The 20,549-nt window shown below is 37.8% G+C and overlaps 4 protein-coding genes across 5 annotated transcripts; 3 read left to right on the forward strand and 1 right to left on the reverse strand.

The window, feature by feature from the left end:
- Positions 723–3,456, forward strand: LOC109707035 (U6 snRNA phosphodiesterase). 2 transcript variants are annotated; one of them, XM_020228082.1, is made up of 6 exons: positions 723–983; positions 1,200–1,283; positions 1,385–1,640; positions 1,801–1,897; positions 2,440–2,505; positions 2,888–3,456. In XM_020228082.1, exons 1-6 carry the CDS (start codon positions 818–820, stop codon positions 3,080–3,082), a joined length of 864 nt encoding a protein of 287 aa, XP_020083671.1. In that variant the 5' UTR covers positions 723–817; the 3' UTR covers positions 3,083–3,456. The 2 variants fall into 2 exon arrangements, with proteins under 2 accessions (XP_020083671.1, XP_020083672.1); XM_020228083.1 differs by having other exon boundaries at positions 724–983; positions 1,385–1,634.
- LOC109707037 (HMG-Y-related protein A-like) lies at positions 2,908–4,375 on the forward strand. The gene is made up of 3 exons (XM_020228084.1): positions 2,908–3,044; positions 3,622–3,791; positions 3,930–4,375. Exons 2-3 carry the CDS (start codon positions 3,717–3,719, stop codon positions 4,191–4,193), a joined length of 339 nt encoding a protein of 112 aa, XP_020083673.1. The 5' UTR covers positions 2,908–3,044; positions 3,622–3,716; the 3' UTR covers positions 4,194–4,375.
- LOC109708020 (probable (S)-ureidoglycine aminohydrolase) lies at positions 5,176–10,437 on the forward strand. Its single transcript, XM_020229587.1, has 13 exons — positions 5,176–5,379; positions 5,455–5,580; positions 6,078–6,165; positions 6,255–6,331; positions 6,669–6,708; positions 7,577–7,643; positions 8,026–8,111; positions 8,333–8,414; positions 8,631–8,687; positions 9,049–9,087; positions 9,235–9,305; positions 9,900–9,953; positions 10,081–10,437. The coding sequence occupies exons 1-13, from the start codon at positions 5,295–5,297 to the stop codon at positions 10,148–10,150; spliced, it is 942 nt and encodes a 313-aa protein (XP_020085176.1). The 5' UTR covers positions 5,176–5,294; the 3' UTR covers positions 10,151–10,437.
- Positions 13,507–19,674, reverse strand: LOC109707865 (cationic amino acid transporter 6, chloroplastic-like). Its single transcript, XM_020229391.1, has 6 exons — positions 19,657–19,674; positions 16,069–16,483; positions 15,686–15,908; positions 14,937–15,267; positions 14,456–14,687; positions 13,507–14,149 (listed from the first exon to the last, which is right to left on the reverse strand). The coding sequence occupies exons 1-6, from the start codon at positions 19,672–19,674 to the stop codon at positions 13,590–13,592; spliced, it is 1,779 nt and encodes a 592-aa protein (XP_020084980.1). The 3' UTR covers positions 13,507–13,589.

The raw sequence follows: 20,549 nt of genomic DNA on the forward strand, positions 1-20,549 counted from the left end.
ACAGATGTATAACTTTTGGAATACGAATCAAAAGAACGAAAAGAGTAGGAGGTGAGATTAAAATTTCGAAAATACTGTATAGTCGTTTTTCAAGTGATCAAAATTTCTTTCAAGTGATCGAAATTTCATAAATATTTTCCTATGCTTTAAAAGATGTAAACGCTTTACAAAATTTTGTGTTGACAGATTAGTTTTATTATTGAAATTTTGTGTTACAAATTGTCTCTAACGCAAGTAGCAAATGGTTTTGTGATTGGTATTCCAGATCTCATATTAGAAGTCTAATTGCTTCATACTTTTAACCTAATTTATTTCTAAAACTTTAAACGAAGTGAGTAGCGTGCTATCTTTTTTTTTAAAAAAAAAAAAATAGTTTATGTAGCAGAGGAGCACCGTCGCATACAGCCGCAAAATTGTGCAAATGTTTGAATAATATTGTTGTTAAAAAATATTATTTTTATACTATAAATTATAGAATATTTACAGTTCTGAAAACATTTTAATTTGTTTTTTATTATAAATTGTGGTTGCAAGTATCGTCATAGTAGTATAGAAAATTTATAAATATTTTTAAATAATTGTAATTTTATAGTATTAAAAAAATAAAAAAAAAATATTTTAGATGATGCATTTTCGGTCATCACATTACCGGATGCTGACTTTGGAGGATTTTTACCCGATCCGTTTTTCAGCCCCGCCCCCAATTCCCCTTACAAGTTACTAGAGCTTCAGTTCATTGAGGATTGGAAACAAAAGGAAAAAAAACGAAAAAGAAAAAAGAAAAAAGAAAAATCGAAGTGAAGAAGCGGAAAGAGAGATGGAGGCTCTCAGAGCTACGTACGGCTCCGATTCCGATGATGGTGGCTCCTCTCCTCCAATCCCCTGCCGCCACGGAGATTCTCGCGAAGATTCGAAAAAACCCCAAGCATCCGATCCGCTCCCGCCTCCTCCTCTCGACCTCCTCCGCCCCCCTAATTTTGTAGGTATAACATATTTCGATCATCCATCCCAGATCTTCAAAAAACTATATCCCTTAACTTACATGTATTGACATAATTTACGTACTTATCCAATAAACATCACATTACTCTTCGTTGTTGCTGGATTTTTTTTTTTCTTTATTTTTGTTAATTGGTCTTGTTATTCAAATTCGGGTTCTACGACTTGTTCAAACAATGATCATCGTGTATGTTGCTCAGATTTTTCATCAATGACTCAAGGAAGCCGCGTCAGAAACTTTCCCCATGTTGAAGGAAACTATGCTCTTCATGTATTTATTCCAGGTCACCTTTTCCTTTAATTTTTAATTTTTAATTGTGTTGGGTGATTTGGTTGGGAGATTTGGAGTGAGTCTAACTGTTTCCCAGATCTTTTTCTAATGCAGTTCTTATACCTTCTAACGCTCGAAAACAATTGGTACGGTTCATGAAGAAACTTGCATATCTTGTGCCGAACCTTTATGCTGTTGATGCTGATTACGCACTCGATGAATTATGCAAAGATGATCAGAAACTTGAACAAGTACTTCTAAGTAGAGAATTCCACATTAGCTTGGGAAGAACTGTTGCAATTCAGGTGCATCAAATTGACTCCATCGTGGCGATGCTTCGTCAAAGGTTCCAGTCTCAGAGACGGTTAGGGTATTTTTCTTCGTTTACAATGCCGTAACCTTAGATCTTTTCTAACATGACTTATGATCATCCGTACCTCATTAGGAAAGCAGATACTGGAAATGTTTTTTCGCTGTTTCGTAATATTACGAATGTAGCCTGAACGTATCATGTTCTCTGTGAAAATTAGGCACTGGATAATATTCAATAAGCTGGACTTTTTTATCAATGATGATCGTACACGCTCGTTTCTATCGTTCGAAGTTACAGGGACAGGTCTACCCGAGGTAACTACTATAAATTTATTGCAATCCTGCTTATCTAGTTATCCTGTCTATAGATTTCAACTTTTTCATGATAAAACAAAGATTTTACTGTGTTGACAGATCAAAGTTGCAAAGAGAAACTGCTTGCTTGCTTGCTGTAGTACTATATTTTGTATTCCTCCTGTAATTTACTGTAATTACGATTGAGATAGTTACAACATGAGGAACGTGGTTCCAACAACAGCCATCTGTTCTCTGTTTGTGGACCGCATTGGGTTTAACTTTCGTTTTAGTGCATATCATAGGCAAGATTCTTATCTGCATTTGAGGTTCTTATCTTTTGATTGGCCATGGCTTTAGTTGTAAAGTCCATGCAATCGCTTCTTGTCTTTTGTGGATTTAGCTGTAAAGTCATCTAAATGCTCTTTTACTACGTTGTGCTCAATTGCTAGCCATCTGTATTTTTTTTTTTTCAGCAGAATTTGAAGGTTTTTATCTGAGCGACTTTTCTTTCAACATCCTGTTTCTAGACAAAACTAACATGCTTTTTGAGTCTTTTGCAGATAAGTAAGAAGATTGATATCGTCAATGAAATCTATAGACTGCATGGTCTCCCTGAGTTTTATAAGGTAATTTTTTTTTTTCTTGGATATGAAGGCACTTGACATATTCTTATACAATATTGTTGCTTGGCGCAATTGACATTGTGCTTTTCTCTTTTTGAAATCCCTTTACAATGATAATCACATGAAAATGGTTGTTTCAGAGTAAAACATGTACGTGGCTTCATAGCAATATTTCTGGTCATAATTTTCTGTTGCTATGCACTTCTACTGTTAATTGAGAACCGTCAAAGCTGGATTTTGTTACCTACTTTTGCATGGGCTGGGTTTGTTACTAGAATACTATTTGCCAACATTTGTCTCTATCTTAAAGTTTACATACCGCATTTTCTTACATGGTTTTTAACTTCTCCTAAAACGAACTCAAATGATATATAACTGTTGCCAGGATCCGCGGCCGCACATATCATTGGTGTGGGCGTTAGGAGATATCAGCTCCAAGCTAAAGCAAGCAATTGAGGAACTTAATGGATCTCAGAATAATGCGAGCTCGTCACAGATGTACACCTTTAAATGCATGTTTGATGGCATTGCATGCAAAATTGGTAAAAAGACCTATAGCATCTGTAAACTTGCAGATTGAGAGTAGCTTTTCATGTGTAACATGCAAGTAGCAGTAATCTATTCGAAATTAAGATGTGTAAATTTTTATCCCGGGTGAGAATTCATAAGTTAATCAGGAAAAAAAAAATAGAAAATTGAGAATCCAACCACAGCACTTTTTCAGCTTGAAGAGCAAATCTCTTTTTTTGACACTATCCGTGGATCAATGTTGGGATTTTTTCTCTTTTTTTTCTCCCTTACTGGTCTTCTGATGTATGGTGGTGGATCATGGCCTGCATTAGGTAGTGAGTTAATTTGTAATGCTGATGGAATCAACAATCCTCTGTAGTATCGTGCAGTTTCGTATTATCTCATAAAGCAATGCTTCTGACGAGAAAATTCAATTAGTTTCAATATCTTTTCTCATGAAGTTTGGCTCGACAATAAATCCTTTTTTTACTTCTTTTTAGTATTTTATGTTTGTATAAACTTAAGCTTCTGTATAATCTTTGTTCAGCCCAAAGTTGTGCCAATCAGTCACCATTTACTCATGTAGCATGTAAATTCTGCATGGAACAGAAGAGTTGCATGATCTACTGGAAATGAAACTAGTATGCACTCTTACCACCATCCTTAATATAAATCGCTGCTCATAAACTTCTTTCCTCCAAACAATGGCCTCCAAAGATGACGCTAAACCTGGCGACGGCCCTCGCCGCCCAACCCCGACTCATCCTCCCTACGACGAGGTATTATATATGTATATTTTTCTCTACTGTATCCGCTCAATGCAGCATGAATGTTCATGCACACATAACGCATGCAATTTTGTCTTGTTTTGTTTTGTTTTTCCCCTCTACTGACAACATGCTTGGGCTCATTGGCAGATGATTGCTACTGCGATCCGATCGCTCTGCGAGGAAGGCGGATCATCAGTGTCTTCGATATCAAGCTACATTCAAGCCAACTATGCAGGTCTTCCAAGCGGACATGATAGGCTGCTGCCATTCTACCTGAACACGTACACCGCAAACGGATTATTCATGGTTAGTGGACCGGGCCACTACAATCTTAGTTTGACGGGCGGCCATCAACAGCAGGATGGCGGCGGCACGGCAGCAGCACCCGACCAACCGCCACCACAACCCTAACTCCCGAAACATCAAATGGAATGGTTCATGGAGGAGAATATCTAGTGGAGAAAGAAGTGAGAAATACTAAATATGCCGCTGGTCAATACTAAAATTTTTAGGAATATAGCTTATGTATTGTGGAGAAAGAAGTGAGTATTGTTAACAATAGTAATTAAATTACTCTTCAGACCTCTGTCGTGTCCGTGGTGCACTCTCTCTTAACTCTCTAACAACGCATCTATATCTAAACCACCAAACAAATTAAGCACAGCTAGAACAGGAGCCGTTTTAAACCTGCATAAGCATATTAGTTCGTCTTGATAACATTAAAGATAAGGTTGATTTATTTACTGTACGTAAATTATGTTGACAATGATGTCTAAGATAAATTCTGATCCACTAGTGTTAACTCGATTCCTGTTCGCCTAGTCTCTGAGATAACCAGCCCTGATCTAGTACAGTCCAAGAGGCTCGGGTTGCACCTAACACGGTCTGATACTAAAGCTTTCCAACATCCCATTTACGGACCAGAGTCGAGCCGGATCAGGTTGGGCTGGAACTGCTCGGCTCACTTGACACCTCTACTCGCTCCAATGCTGTTTCCTTCATTCGATTACTATGAGATTGTGGTTTCATGAGTCATCGCCACGATGGGCGATACGACAAGCGCACTACTGAAATATAATCTTGCACACGAATGATCTTACTATACTTATGGTCGCTCCAGCTCCACTTTGTTCTTAATCTTTTAAACTCAATGGTCCACATTAGATTCTCAAGTTATGTTACAGTAATCTTATGTTGGATAAAGAGTTGTTGCCTACATCAGGTGCACCAAACGCAGATAATAACTTTTTTTTTTTACTAAATTTAAATAAGGGTAAGGACTATAGTAAAATACTTTCAAAAACTTACAAAATTTAATATATTAAATATTCAATTTGACGATATAAGGATGATAACAAAACTAGAAGAATAGTTTAGGGGTCATGTGCAAATTGTGACAGTGAGTACTGGTGTTAAGACAGACAGTGTGTGGGAGTCCTCTTCTTCATCGTAAGCAAACTCCTTCCCCCATCATCCGCAACTACAACAAAAATCAAACCCTCCCTTCAAGAGATGCTTCGTCTTCATCGCCTGTCACCTCACTCCCTCCTCCCCTCCCTTCATCTTCTTCGCCTCTCCCTCCTCGTCCTCCTCACAGGTGTCTAGAGCTCACTCCGACCTCTCTTGGAGCCATCAATGGCGACTCCTAACTATTTCTTTGTTCATTTCGCAGGGGCGGTGGTAGCTACAGTTGGGAATGAAGGGTTCTGCTCGGTCCCCGCGTCCGTATACGCTTCCAGCTCTCGATCTCTCTACGGGAAGGTCACGAACCCCACGCTCTCCCCAATTCACCTCCAAGGTGGATCGTGTACTCTGATGATTTCTTGTTTGATTTATTTGTTACTCTTTTTTTGGTTTGATTTAGATAAATAATGGAGTTAGTGATAGGTCATTTGTAATGGGGCATTCGAATTTAGCATTATCTTAATTGATACGAAAGGTAGATGGTCCAATGCTAATCTCTTGTTGCTTAATCCGATCACAGTATTGAAGTGTACCTTACATTAATAGGTTTATTGATTTACTCACATTTTATGCCCAGTACCGCAGTACGCTAAACCACAGCACTAATGCCTCCGTAGTCACATGTCAGTTTCCAAATTACTGAGTTATTCCAAGTGTTGGTTCATTTCTTTCCTCTGAGAAAATACTTGCCGGGGATATCATAATGAGCGAGAAACTTTGCTTTGAAGTCTTTCAGGTTCATAATCTTATGCGTTAGTTTTTGTCATTAACCCCAGTTATCGCCAAAACTAATCCCATTGTTATTATTATTTTTATCATACTATCATATAGATTTACCTGGTTTCACAAGAAGTGTATATAAAAGGGACCATGCTGTAATAACACCAGAAAGCCAAGTATTCAGCCCTCTGCCAGATTGGTACTTTTACTTGTGGTTGCTCCTACATTACTGTGTGCCTGTTCTGTTTGTTTATCTATCTAAATCTAAATTTGTAGTTAATCTCATAGGGTTGACACACTGGGAGCCTATTTGATCAGCCCAGCCATGGGCGCACACTTCACAATGTACTTGGCAAAGATGCAAGGTATGATATACATTGTGTTACTAAAATCTATGAAAAGCATGTTTTGGCAGATCAAGTTAACCATTAAAAAAAAAATGCTCTAACCTCGTATATTTAGGCTATAAAAGAATGGTTGGATCCGGAACCAACCTAACATTGTTTCAGCTGTAATCTGATCATTTGGTCACAGCCATGAAGTGATAAAGAACATAAAAGAGTTTAAGCAGGCAAATTACCCTCTTTTGGATGTTTTTCCTGGTTGTTTTTTTCTTTAATCATTACAAATATCTTCTGTTTTTTTCTAAATTGTGGTACGAACTATTGTAATTGTTTTCTTGTTTTTTTTGTCCAATGACAGAGGATTCCACGTCAGGATCACCACCAAAAGATGTTGAAAGGTGCACATTCTCCTTTCACAAGTTGAATAGATGGTGTACTGCATTTTTGTGGTGCTTTCATAGTGTCTTCCTTAGTGCAATGAGTGGATATAGGGTTCTGAGTTACAAATTTCATATCCTGTAAAACATATAATGATTTGTTGTTGCAGATTATGTGAACAAAAGGTTGAAAATTAGACCAGCAGAATGTACATAATACACAAAGTGACTACATAAAGTCGTTTGAAATAAGAGAATATACAGGTTGTATGATGATATAAACTATGGTATTTCTTAAGCAAGAATAATCAATCTAGTTGCAGTTCTTCAGGATGTCGTGCATAAAATTCTCAATATCATCTGGTTTTGCCATGCTTGATATGTAATAAAGCAGCTGTAAGTTTGGCGGAATTAGATTTAGTTAGTTTTGATAACGAATCCTTATTCAGATATAGACCATGCTTCACTTTGTGATAGCTATACAGAATCAACACTTCTATCCTGAGAAAGCTACATTTTATACTAACAACATATCTAATTCTGCTGATTTCACCTTACTATAGTTCATGTGCTGATTATAATGATCAGAGTGCAACCTGAATGTAGAACAGATTATTTTGAGATGTTGTTTGTACTCAGTGGCAAGAACAAGTTTTCTGCTGATTGCAAAATTCAAGTTTCTTCTTTTCACTAGGCTCTCATCTATTTGCCTGTTCTCTATCCTGTTCTCTATCCTGCAGAGCATCTTATGTTATCTTTTATCTTTCATTGAAAAAAAAAAGAAGTTTACCATTCATTAGATATCAGATTCCCTTTTATTTTTTGTTCTATGTGAAGGTCTTTAGCCATTTCCAGTCTTTTTTATTGATTACTAATCAATGTTGGCCAGGTTTTTATTCGTTCTAGAAGGTAGTATTCTACTGTCAAATAACTCTGGAACCATCTATGAACTTCCTGTAAGTATTTATTTCAGTGTTCTACTTTCATCAATCATCAACTTGCTTTTTATAAGTTTTGTTTGATCTTTTATACTCTTCATCTGCATTGATCAAAATTGAAGAACACATATTGCTGCATGGCAGAGTCCGTTTTGACTTTTCCCGGATTCCTCTTATGTTTGATGTGCACTATGCTGTTTTTTGTTGAAATTTAAATTGTTTTCTTGATAAATTCACCACCATATATGGTCATGATATAAGTAAAGGTAAATGGCAATAAAATGCTAAACTTCAACTGGTGAACCTGCTACTGTATTCTAGGCTAATAACAGGTTAGTATTCCTGCTGTAATTGGAGGACCTGATGCTGCAGTCAAGTGTTTATTAGTCCTTGAATGCAGGTTGACTCGTATGCATATATCCCTGCCAATGTTGAGCATTCATTCAAGTGCAAGATATCAGCTACTCTTGTCATCTTTGAAAGGAGGTTGTTTATCCGTCATTTTTTCTAACGCCTTGTTAATTTATTTTTTACTAAATTGGATAATTATTACGTGACTGAAAATCTTAATTTCTGTTCTTGCGCTCATGTTTTTTTTTTTTTTTTAAATCACCATTGTGGGTTCATTGAAAGATGTATTCCGGCGCTCCTCTTTTCTTTTTTGCCTTGTGATGATGACACTTGCAAATGGATCTTGGTTATTTCAGATATGTCAGCATAGAAGATCAATATCCTGAGCAAATCATCGGCTCAACAGATAAACAACCACTTCTTGAAACTCCAGGCGAGGTAGACTTACAAATCTTCTAACTTTTACTTGCTCCCTTTTGCAATTTATACATCAGCACCCTTAATGGAAGAGTTAGGAGTTTCTTGAGAGCATTTAGGTCCTGAGGCATTCTGCCACCTTTTCTGTCTACTTGCCTTCTTTTTTTCTTACATTTTTTGAGTAATTCTGTTTCTTTATGTTGGTTTTGTTTTGGTTTCTTTTTGCCTGTTTACCAGGTGTTTGAACTGAGGAAGCTGCTGCCTACTTCAGCCCCATATGATTTCAATATTCATGTAAGCCAGTTGAATATTTTATTGAGATTTCTTTGCTTATATCTGGTAATCATCATCTATAACTGAGTTTGGAAAATGAATATTTGGTAGGATTGCATGATGCTTTAAATTGTCATTCTTTCGGCATACCTAGAGACTGGTGGATTTGTGGATTTAACTAAAGTATATTTGTTCTTCAGTCAATTTGTTTGACAGTTCTGTTGAAGAAGCATATGAGCTTCTGTGAGATCTTTTGCTCTTTTTTTTCTTTTTTCTTTTTTCTTTTTTTTTTTCTTTGGCTTTTAAAGGGAATCATTGGAAAACCTTGTGGTGTGTAAGGAATGTTTTACTATTCTAATTGTTTACCGTCTCTTCCTCACAGATTATGGACTTCCAACCTGGGGAATATCTGAATGTGAAGGTCTGCTGAACTTTTTCTAACTTCCCCAATTATTAAGAGAGATTACATAAGAGATCTCCATTTTTTAATTAATCCTGTTATGCTTATCATCTACCTATTTTTTGTACCTCGGTAAAACTATATATTCTATTGCCTTGTTTGGTGCAGGAGGTTCATTACAATCAACATGGTCTTTTGCTTCTAGAAGGGCAAGGAATATACCGTTTGGGTGATAGCTGGTAAGCATGCAATTTGACATGTTCTACAGGCAGACCTCCTTAATCTTTTGTTTTGAAGACTAAATTCTCATTAATCTCCTTTTTTTTTCATTGTATTTCTTTCTTTCACCTCTTCTTATCATTTGCATTTCATTGGCCTCTTTATTTCATGATCACTAGTATTAGTTAGAAAATTTGTGAGCTCTGACTGATAGTAAATGTTATATTGGCAATAGCAACCTTGTTCGAGGAGGTTAATTTAACCCCACATACCATTCGATGCATCCAACTATCCATTTCATTTAGTTTCTGCTTGAAGCTTCTAAATTTTTATCAATTCTTCTTGCTTACCGTGGTTTCACCACTACTCTTCTTTGTCCAAATTCTACGAACTTCATTCTTCTCATTCATTTAGCTTTTGTCGATCATCTCATTTGTTCCACAAAGAAAAAGGCATCCTTTTTGGCATGCTCTAATCTTCCGTCATCATGTTTTGCTCGAGAGAAATTTTCACTCAAGAGAAAGAGAAGGAAAACAGAAAAGAAAGAGTCGATCAGACCATTGCGTCAAGGAGTTTATTTAATCTCACGTCTTCTACTTCTCTCTTGTCAACAGGTATCCAGTTCAAGCAGGCGATACAATCTGGATGGCACCATTTGTGCCTCAATGGTATGATCGTTATCCGCACTACTTCGAAAAGTTTTCAATACTATATAGATTTGCTTATTTTTTTGCTTCTTTTTGCTTTTGAATGGGCGCTCTTATCCTGCCATTACTTTCTCTCTCATTATTTCAGGTATGCTGCACTAGGGAAGACGCGGTCGAGGTACTTGCTGTACAAGGATGTGAACAGGAATCCATTGTAACCCCATTTAAGTACCACCATAAACCAGGAAAAAATTGTAATGTTATTCATCTGTTTATCGCAAGTAAATATTTTAGGAAGAGATCTTTGTTTCTCTTCTTAATGTTGGGCCTCTTCTATTTGCTGAATTGTGGACAATCATTACGAACTGCCCATGGACTGATAACTGTAAATCTATCGTAAGGGATAAAGAAAGGTACTCGATAGCAATTTACCTTTCAATAGTGGTTATATTTGATAACAACTCCAACTACTCAGATTACGATTAATCGTCAGTTACTTTTTCCATCTGCTGCGAGAACGAAGCCATTATTCTCATCTTTTGTTGTTGGAAAAAAAAAAAAAAATCCCTGCTGTGGTCGTCAACGCCGGAAATCATGGCTGCGGCTGAGGACCGGATCAGCAGTCTTCCTGACGATATTCTCTGGCCGCGTCTTCTCCTTCCTCCCCCCCAAGCTCGCCGTCAGCACTTCCATCCTATCCCGGCAGTGGTGGGACCTCTGGGCTGCTACCTCCAGTCTCTGCTTCTCATGCGAGGAATTCTCCTCCCCGGTGAAATTCACTTCGTCTACTTCCCGCTGCTCCACTGCGACCACACTGTGGCTGTTCGCTCCTCCCTCACCATCAACTCCATCTTCCACCATGGCTGCGTCTCAAGAGCACCATCAACTCCATCTTCCACCATGGCTGCGTCTCAAGAGCGTTGACTTTTATCCCATGACCGCCCGATAGTATCTCCAAGAGCTGTCCCAATCTCTAAGGACTGGAGCATGATGTTATGCCGCGGGTTTAGCAAGATCGAGGTGACGTGCCCTCTTCTGGAGTCTCTAGAACCAGTTAATTGCAGGCCGCTTATCCACCTCATTGTTCGCGGAGCCAACACCAAGAAGTTGAAGTTGAGAAACTTCTGTAGCGCCATAGAGCTCTCGACCCCCGGCTTCAGACTTTTGATTGGCTTGGCAACTTCCCATTCTCCAGCACCGTCGACTCCTTTGCAGCCTCCCTCGCGTATTCTCGTGTTTGGCTGTTGGAAGATGTTCTAGTAGAGCCTGACTATGACAGTTTTCGTGTCTGGCTGTCGGAGGATGACCTAGTTGAGCCCCACAACGATGGGTCGCTGAATTTATTGATGTGCATCCTAGAAGCCAACCGGTTAGTCACGAACAACGTTTTCATGCAGGTGTGGCCTCGCAATCAATCACTTCATATTCAACTTCCCTAGAAGCTCAAACTGCTTATTTGCGTATCTAAAACACGTGTTCTGTAATGCAGCTTGTGAGCGTGCTAATCTCGTGTCAGAGCATTCAAGTAAGCCCACCATCCCTGCAGCACAAATTTCCCAAACACTTGGGAATTACGAGTAGGCTTTGGAGAGGCTGAAACTTTGGCGGCTCTAACCTTCTTGCTTCAACTTTCGCGCAACCTGAATACTATGCATATATTTTTGCAGCGACAACAGAGGCTACTCTGTACGTGACTGTTGCTGTTAAGTATACACAGTATCGTTTTGTTTGTTTTACCCTGTTAATTAGTGGTCCTGTTGTACTTTCTGAAGTTAGCTCAAGGGGCCTTCTTAGGGAAAGCCGAGCTAGCTCTACTGTCTTAAGATGTATTCTCTGTTTCAAATAGGGTATATCCCTGTTTAATCAAAAAAAAAAAAAATATATATATATATATATATATATACAGTATCGAATATTAAGCAGAACCTAATCATTTTCACTAATTCTTATTTCACCTCTATTCTCAGGATTTCCCATCTTACTTCATGAGTAAAGGGGGTTTCAGTCGAGGAGGGTACTAGGATTCTCATGGCTTGTCTCTTGAGCGGCTGCACGAAGTAACTTTCCATGAATTTTCAGGAAGTGGATATTAAATCGACTTCTTGGTTTTCTTAGCCCGTGTTGGTACTGCATTAGAGAAAATCTGCATCAATATAGACTCGACCGATAATAAAGAACAAATTCGGCAGAAGATTTTGCAAATGGAATGGCCCTCACGGTTAGCTGTCTGTCTTGCTTGATATATAGTCTTGAAATCATTTGTGCAATCTCTGGATTTAGATTTGCGCACGGAGTTTTCTTGCTGTCTTAATGCTAAATAAGTGGTAAATATATATATATATATATATATATATATATATATATATATATATAGGAAGAATCTCTTTTGGGTGCAAGTTGTTTAATCTGATAGCTTTGTTACTAGATTGCCACTGGAATAGGAGATTGCCTAGCTTATCTGCGTTGTTAATGTAACTATCCACACTCTTTTTTCTTTTCTTCTGAAAATTGAGCAAAAGGTGATTCTTTGCGCTTTAAACTCGAGAAACTGTGGACCTAGTCTTTTTTCCATAACTGTTGTGGCTGGAACTTTGGACCTTGTGCCCCAGATTGGACTAGCTTAAAGAAGAAGCCATTAGTCTCAGAAAATATGGGGATCCAGGGAAAACTCCACTTGGACACCAACATACTAAACTATAACAACCACTAATCGATTTTGTACAGGCTAGGTTTAGGGGGTGTATTTTAAGATGGTTTTCTTTGTTGGCTTATTGTGCTAAAGATGACTACTTTAACAAAGAACACCAGAAAAGATAGTGGTCCTGGAATTTGGAACAGACCTTATTCAATTGGTGAGTGATTGGTATTGTTAAACCATCACCTAAAAGGAGGATCAAAGACTGAAAAGTTCAGTAGCCATCGACTTAAACGAAGCACGCCTGTTGAAAGTTGAGATTCGCTCCTCGATGCTCGGCTTTATCCCAGCATTCCATTCAACGGGTGGTCCTTTTAATTTTGATATATGTTTATAAAGACCAGTCTTATCCTGCTGATTGTGCAATCAGAAATTTATCGATCACTGTGAGCCAGCTTTGAATGTAGGGCAAGTTTATTGTACGAAGATTATATTCTTCGACTATTTGCAATTGCTTAGATATCTAAATTCATCAGTAATATGCATGTCTGGATATAGTAATGAAGTCCCAAAACGCGATGCTAATTGCTTTTCCTGTTATTTTGTCTCTGATATTTGTTTCAGTACATGTGTAGTATATCAGTGCTTGAGTGAGTTAAGAACATACAATATCTGAATTCCAGGTTTCGTTTAAACAAGAGAGTAGCAGCTCCTTGGGATCAATTAAAGTATTTGGTAATTTGAAGTCGTAATGTAGCTTGATTCAAATGAGGTAGTAAGATCATGGATGAACCAACTCTACAAAAGCAAAAAGGAATTTACAAAGTTGGTGAAGAATTATAGCTGAAACCAGTAATTCTCGTTAGAAGATATTCTTACAGCAATTAGGAGAAAAGGAAAAAAAAAAAAAAAAAAAACTGAAAATAATTAAGCAGGCTATGCTACTTGAGAGTAACCAACTTCTCTTTTGCCATTATCAAAGAGAATGTTATAGTACTTGTTAAGATGATGAACTAAAGCAACTATACATCTATCTTTGGCTGCTCCTGGGAAGTGGTAGTTGGAATTCCACCACCAATTTCATTACCCATCTCCACCTCTTCTGCATAATATGTGGAGTGCACTCCATACAAGACATAAAACAAAATAATCACTGCACTCCACAAGCCAAACCTTAGGAAAGATTTCTTCTTGAGACTAGTAATGAGGAACACATTGAGGAAGACCGAAGCTGTGGCAGGCCACGGCATTAATGGGACCGACCACTCCGACGATGGGTGGCGGTAACAAGGAACTGCACAGTGAAAGAGTATAGTGATTAATATAGAAGTTCCTCCAAATAAGGCCAAGACCCACCATTGTTTTCCATTAATTTTCCATGTCAAGGAGAAGCCTAGTGAGGTTGAGGTGAGGAGCAGTAGGAAGAGGAGAACGGGGAGAGGCCGGTTCGCTCCGAGATTCACGTAGCGATGATAGATGAGTGCATTGGCCACGAGGTAGAACACTAACAGTGTTCCTATTGATATCATCTCGAGCACTATCTCAAGGTCTGTGAAGAGAGCTACAGCTGCTGTGCACAATCCTGAGAGGAGAATATAAAAATAGCCAATATGGTGACCAAACTCTTTGCAGTATCAATTAACTGTAGTTCAAATTGTTGCATGTACGTATCACCCTTTTTTTCTCAAATATGTCCACATGTACATATAGCTGGTTATCTCTTGATGTGAAGAATGAGAAAGTTAAAGATTTGTAGAATTAACCGCGACCAACTTTTAGATACATGGAGGATATATGTATACAGATGAACGTGGTAATTAAGTTGTTAAGAATTTGGTGTTCGATTATGAAAAATATTAACTGAATATATTCTATGATCATTGCCTACCTAAGAAGATGGTTGCGTTTGTTGGGGTTCCAGTGGAAGGATGAACCTTAGCTAAGCATGAAGGCATGAGCCGAGCCCGCGCGATGACGCAGAGATACCTAGCTTGGCCTAACATGGCCACCAGGAGTGACGCCACGATGCCCATGCTCGCCCCAGCGCCGACCACGTTGCTCGCCCACTTCCATCCTACTTTCTTCTCGAATGCTGAAGAGAACGGTGCGTTCTCCGATATCTAATAATCGCCAAGAAGTATGAACTAAACATAAAATATGGATCAATATTACTTTGAAGGCAAGTGGCTATTGGCCTTGCTAGGGCTAGCTTCTCAAAAGCAAAACAAGTAGAGAAATGGATCTCCAAAAACAAAGCTCAAATTTAAAGCTTCTACTTCTACTGCAAAAGTTGTCGATTAGTATTTAAACTGATCTTGCACCCCGAGAGTGCATCTCTCTCAGAGAGAGAGAGAGAGAGAGAGCAGTACCTCATTGTAGGGAATCATGGAGCATAAAGCCAAGGCCATGAGAGAATAGAGGACAGAGACAATGAGAACTGAGCCTGCAATTCCAATCGGAAGGGACTTAGTGGGGTTCCTGATCTCTTCAGCCATGGTTGACACAGAATCATAGCCAATGTAGCTGAAGTATACAATAGCTGCTCCGTCGAGAACACCTCTAACACCAAAGGGAGCCAATCCATGGGGCTCTTTCAAGTTCTTGGGACTCCCATTCCAGAAACCAGCAACAATGATAAACCCAAAGAAGAGTAGATGGAACACTGTCATCACTAGGTTCAGTAGGGAACTCTCTTTTGTACTGAAATTAATTTCAAGAAAATTGTAGCTGTAGTTAGGAGTACTAAAAATCTAGTAAATAGATTTTCTTTTCTTTTCTTCTCTTTTTTGCAAAGTCATATTTGATAGAACCATCTGGTCAAATTTAATCAATAGATGATAGCCAGAATATCACTCAATAAATCGATCTGTCAACATCAAAATCCACTTTGTTGATAATATAATTCTTTCAACATGTTAGAACATGCAGTGGATTTTATCTTTTAGGAGGGAGAATGATTTTAGTGCCTTAATGTATGTTTTCACCATAAAATGTAGCCAACATGATCTAAAATTAAACGTGATGAGCTAACACTTAATTCATAACCAATTAAGACGAAAACAAGGCCGAAAATAACCGAAAGGAGAAGGACAAGGATGAATAGAGTAGAAATCGTCACCTATGGCACAAACATAAGGTGAGGAGAAGAATAAGAAACACAGCAGGTAAATCTAATGCATTATAGCCTTTGGCGAGCCCATCAACTTCGATCCTCCACGAGTTCGGCTTATTCGAACCGAAAGCGCCCGCCAAGTACTCCGTAAAGCTTCTCGCCACCGCCGCATTCGAGAGCACGTACTCCATTACTAAGTTGGCTCCTCCAAAATAGCCCACAAACTCACCTAAATCACATCAACACTATATTAATAAGCACTTATTATTTTGCAAGGAGCTGTTTGAAGAAGCACTAACCGCTACTACTGTAATATTTTCTTGATTCGGTAGAAGCCGCTAAAACGAACTACACTTATACGAGGGGAGATTTTATGTATATGATCATACCAAATGTTACTCTTAGATAGCTGAAGGCACCGCCGGCAACCGGAATATGCACCGAGAACTCGGTGTAACACAGGGAAGAAAGGAGGGCCGAAACTCCAGCGACAAAGTAGGAGACGAAGACGGCGGGGCCGGATATGTCGCGGGCTACGTCGCCGGTGGTGACGAAGACTCCGGCGCCGAGCATTCCTCCTACTCCAAGGGCCACAAGATCGTACCACTCTAGCTTTCTCTTCATGCTTGCTCCTGATCTCTCCCTCACTCGGTTTAGCTCCTGCTCCGGAGTCCACGTGGCAAGCAGCCGCCTCCGGAGCCTGTGCGGGGTTTGAGAGAGGGCGTGGAGGATGCTGGTGAAGGAGAAGCTGTGGAGTGGAGATGGAGAGGAGGCCATGCTTATTTGGGGGGAGTGAGTACTACTCTACTGTGTGGGGAGCTTGGAGTTAGTGTGTGTGTGTGTGTGTGTGAATATATATATCGAGTAGAGCGCTAGGCGAAGAAGGTGTTTTCATATTTTATTTTGTTTCGTTGTATTTTATGTCATTTTCCATATTTATATATTATGAGTCGTGCATGCGTTCTTATGCCCTTTCTCATCGTTGGCATTGCAGTGGCAACATTACCCCGCTCGCGCGAGTTCCACTCACCGGGTCACACTATAATATAATAGATTGCTCTCTCTCCCTCTCTAATTGAGCTCGCATAGTTTTAAAAGCACATATCATTGATACTTATGAATTTTCGGCTTTGAATAAAGATTTATAAGATTGGAATAATAATAATTTTTTACACTTGAGTGGGTGGTGGGTGGTGGGTGGAATATTATGATTTAATTAAGAAGCGGAATAGATCAAAAAGATAAATCTAAAAGTGAAAAAAAACTTACAAGCACCAAATATTAGATACTTATAAAAATACCATAACCAGACTATATATATATATAGAGAGAGAGAGAGAGAGAGAGAGAGAGTCCGACTAGAATAGACTCGATAACACCAAATATTTGATGCTATCAAGTTTTTCGCTGTTAGATTTAACCCTTTGATTATTTTTATCCGTTAGATTATACTATTAAATCAATAACTTACTCGACCCTAGAAAACCCACATCATCTTAACCGTATATTTTTTCATCCAAAGGTCGAAAACCTAATAACACCAATAGTTTGGTGCTATTGATAGTATTCCAGCCTAGTTCTATAGAGTCCGGCTGGAATACTATCGATAGCACCAAGTATACAAACATAGGTCTTATGCTAATAATGTATTTAAGTAAAATATTTAGCTAGTCAAATCATAATTTTAAATTAATAATAAAAGCAGTAAAAATATGGAAAAGTGAGATGCAATAGCTTTTTTTTTTTTTGTAAATATCTTATTCTATTTGTATGTACTATTTTTTAAAGCAATAATTGTCTTATAACTCTATTATCATTTCTTTCTTTATTATTAAAACTCAGAATTCTAAACATATAGGATTACAATTAATTCTTGAATTAAGAATTGTATTTTTTTTTGAGAGGAAGGTAGCATACTATTCGTTTCGTTTATTTTTTTTAAGAAATAAACTTAACTGAAAATATAAATCAATCTTAATTCGAATTTGAGACATCAAGTACTAACTAACAAGTCCTTTAACACTTGCACTAGGGATGGTCCTTTTGGATTATAAACTTAACATTACTCTTTTGTTTCTCTTGTGTGTATGTGTCTGTGTGTGTGTGTGTGTGTGTGTGTGTGTTCTCCCATGTAGAGCTGCTCTTTCATGTCAAAAAGATCCAAACAGATTGAGTGAAATAGTTGCTAAATGCTAGGGAATATCTGTGGCAGTATATATATGGTACTATTGATTAATAGTTGATATGCTATACCCAAATTTATATATGTGTACGTGGGAATAACATGGGTTCTTTTTTGACTTCCATGCCATTTCAATGAAAACCCAAATCTGCGGGGGCAATCATCTTATCTTAATTTGTTACTCCATTCACTAATATGTTTCAAATAATCACAATATGATAATTTTAATTAAAATAATATTTTAAATAAAGTATTCTTATTTTAAGATTTTGAGCAAAAGTGTAAAATTTACAACAATAAAAATTGGGTAATTATTGTTAACCACTCAACTTCTCTTATCAATTTTTTAAAATTTTTACCGACTGCCCTAGCGCAAATGGCAAAAGAATTTGGTGGTTGGTATCCGAGATCCAAGTTCGAATTCTTTGGTGGTTGGTATCCGAAATCTTAGTTGATTCATATTTTCAGCTAAGTTTATTTTTAAATAAAATAAACGAAGCGGTTAGCATGCTACCTCTCTCTAAAAAAAAAAAAAAATTTAAAATTTTACAAAGATGTATGCCCTTGCTCGTACAAAGGTAGTATTTTTCTAGTATTACTATAAGGAGAGACTTTGTTAGATCATTTTAGAAGTCAAAAGCCGTTATTTTCTCTCCTCGGAATCAATCTGTATGAAGTCCAACTCCTCTGGATCCCTTCTTACTACATTAAAAAAGAAAAAGAAAAAGAAAAGCCTTTTAATTAATTTCTAAATTAGGGTCTTTTTAATCATTTCTAATTAGGACCCACCCAGACCCAGCATTAGAGGTCAGTGTTTAGCCACGTGGTAGCCTCTCAATGACTCCATGTGACTCCCGAATGCGCCGCGTCTTGCTTCTGTAGATCAAACAACAGCGAGCAGATCAGACCGTTCACTTTATTCTGATTATTATTATTATCAAATTTTTTTTGATCCAGGATTACTTGTTTTTATGTTATATACAAGGTTGCATTAATTTTGATTGCTAAATTAATTTACGTCGTAGGCGTTTTCGGGAGTAATCATGTGGCCTAAGAAAGGTTTGCGTAGGACGGCGAAATACAATCATGGTTTGTTTATAATAAGTAATGACATTGCGAGGCCATGGAATAAATAATAATAGTAATAAAACGCCCATCTACGGTTGAGTTCAGGGCCATTTACTTCTTTCAACATTAATCCCAAATAATTCAAACCAAAGTAAACAATAATCGACCTCCCATAGCACAAGCTACTTACACAGCTCATATCACTCCCGATAAAACACAAATGAATCCGCAATTTTCAATTTTCACAGGATGGAAACAGCAAGGATCTATTTTTTATAGATGTTAAATTTAATGAATTTGATCGAGTTCAACCAACAAACAATAACCAAATTCAGTAAATTTATTAGTTTAGTGAATGTCCAAATCCAATATGTCAATAACACTACAATATAATCTTTCAAACATGGAAAGCACAGGAACACTGCATCAGATATATATATTTCTATGATGTTACGTGTCTCTCATTGTCATTTGTTTGCTTTCTCAAAGAACAAACAACTAGTCAGGACGGGTGGTCGAGAATTCAATGGAAGCAACACTATCTCCCGACTCCTGTAGGTGGCTTCAACAGTATCCCCACTGTCCCTGGAATTTAACAGAGACCTACTACTAGATATTTTACCTACAAAACATCAACTCAACTGCTTTTGCCACTTTTGCTTTGAACAGCTATATCAATCCATTATAATCAATCACTTAATCAGAAACTATAGTAAGTAACTGTTACCTGACCATAGTTAGGCATCGGGTATCTCCGACACCAAAATATATACACGTCCGGTGGGATACAGATTAAGTCATTAATAAGTTCCAACCTAATGCAGCTATGGAAAATAGAAAAAGGCCTTCAATTAGCACTAAATATTGAATAATGGAACATGCTGAGAAAAGATGGGCATTTACACGAGGATCATTATACCCCTAGGACAAGCCTCTTTGTTTATATCAAAAAGCAATGGCTCAACAGAGAGAAACGGGAAGTCGCGTTCTAAAAAAAGGAGAAAAGGAAAGTGAAATGCTCCACAAAAATCACCTTGCCTTGGTTGCATGAATAAGGACATAGACGTTTGTTCTCAGAAAATGTCGAGCATAGAAAACTAAAGTACCTTATTAATGGCTAATGCTAAGAGAGTAAGTTGTCACTAGCATTGATACAGCTATTGACGTCTATTGAGGACATGAACTTAAAAGTTAATGGCGGAGGAAGAAAATTTAAAAGGATAATATAGCTAGTCAAGCTACTAACTTTCCTATAACAAATCCCAACCATGCCAAACGTAACAACCGAATGGCCAACACTCAGCAAAAGGTTGAAATCAAGCCTACAATAGATACATCAGACATAACAGATCTACTTGTCCTATGAAAAGCATCTTACAAATAGTTCAAGTATTATCAACACTATGAGGTGGAAGAGAACTTTAAAGAGATCTACTTGTCCCTGTGAAAAGCATAAAGAGTTCTAGTATATATCAACAACATGCCGTGGAAGAGAAACTTGTTGAACTTTTTCTCAACTTCTTTACAAAAAATTAGATAATGAGAAGATGCTATATTCATAAAATGGTGGAGAGGTAGTGTCAAGAGGTTCCCAGATAACCTTTAGCTGGTGATTGGGTA

Source organism: Ananas comosus, linkage group 3 (genome assembly GCF_001540865.1).
Source record: "Ananas comosus cultivar F153 linkage group 3, ASM154086v1, whole genome shotgun sequence".
Taxonomy (NCBI): Eukaryota; Viridiplantae; Streptophyta; class Magnoliopsida; order Poales; family Bromeliaceae; genus Ananas; species Ananas comosus.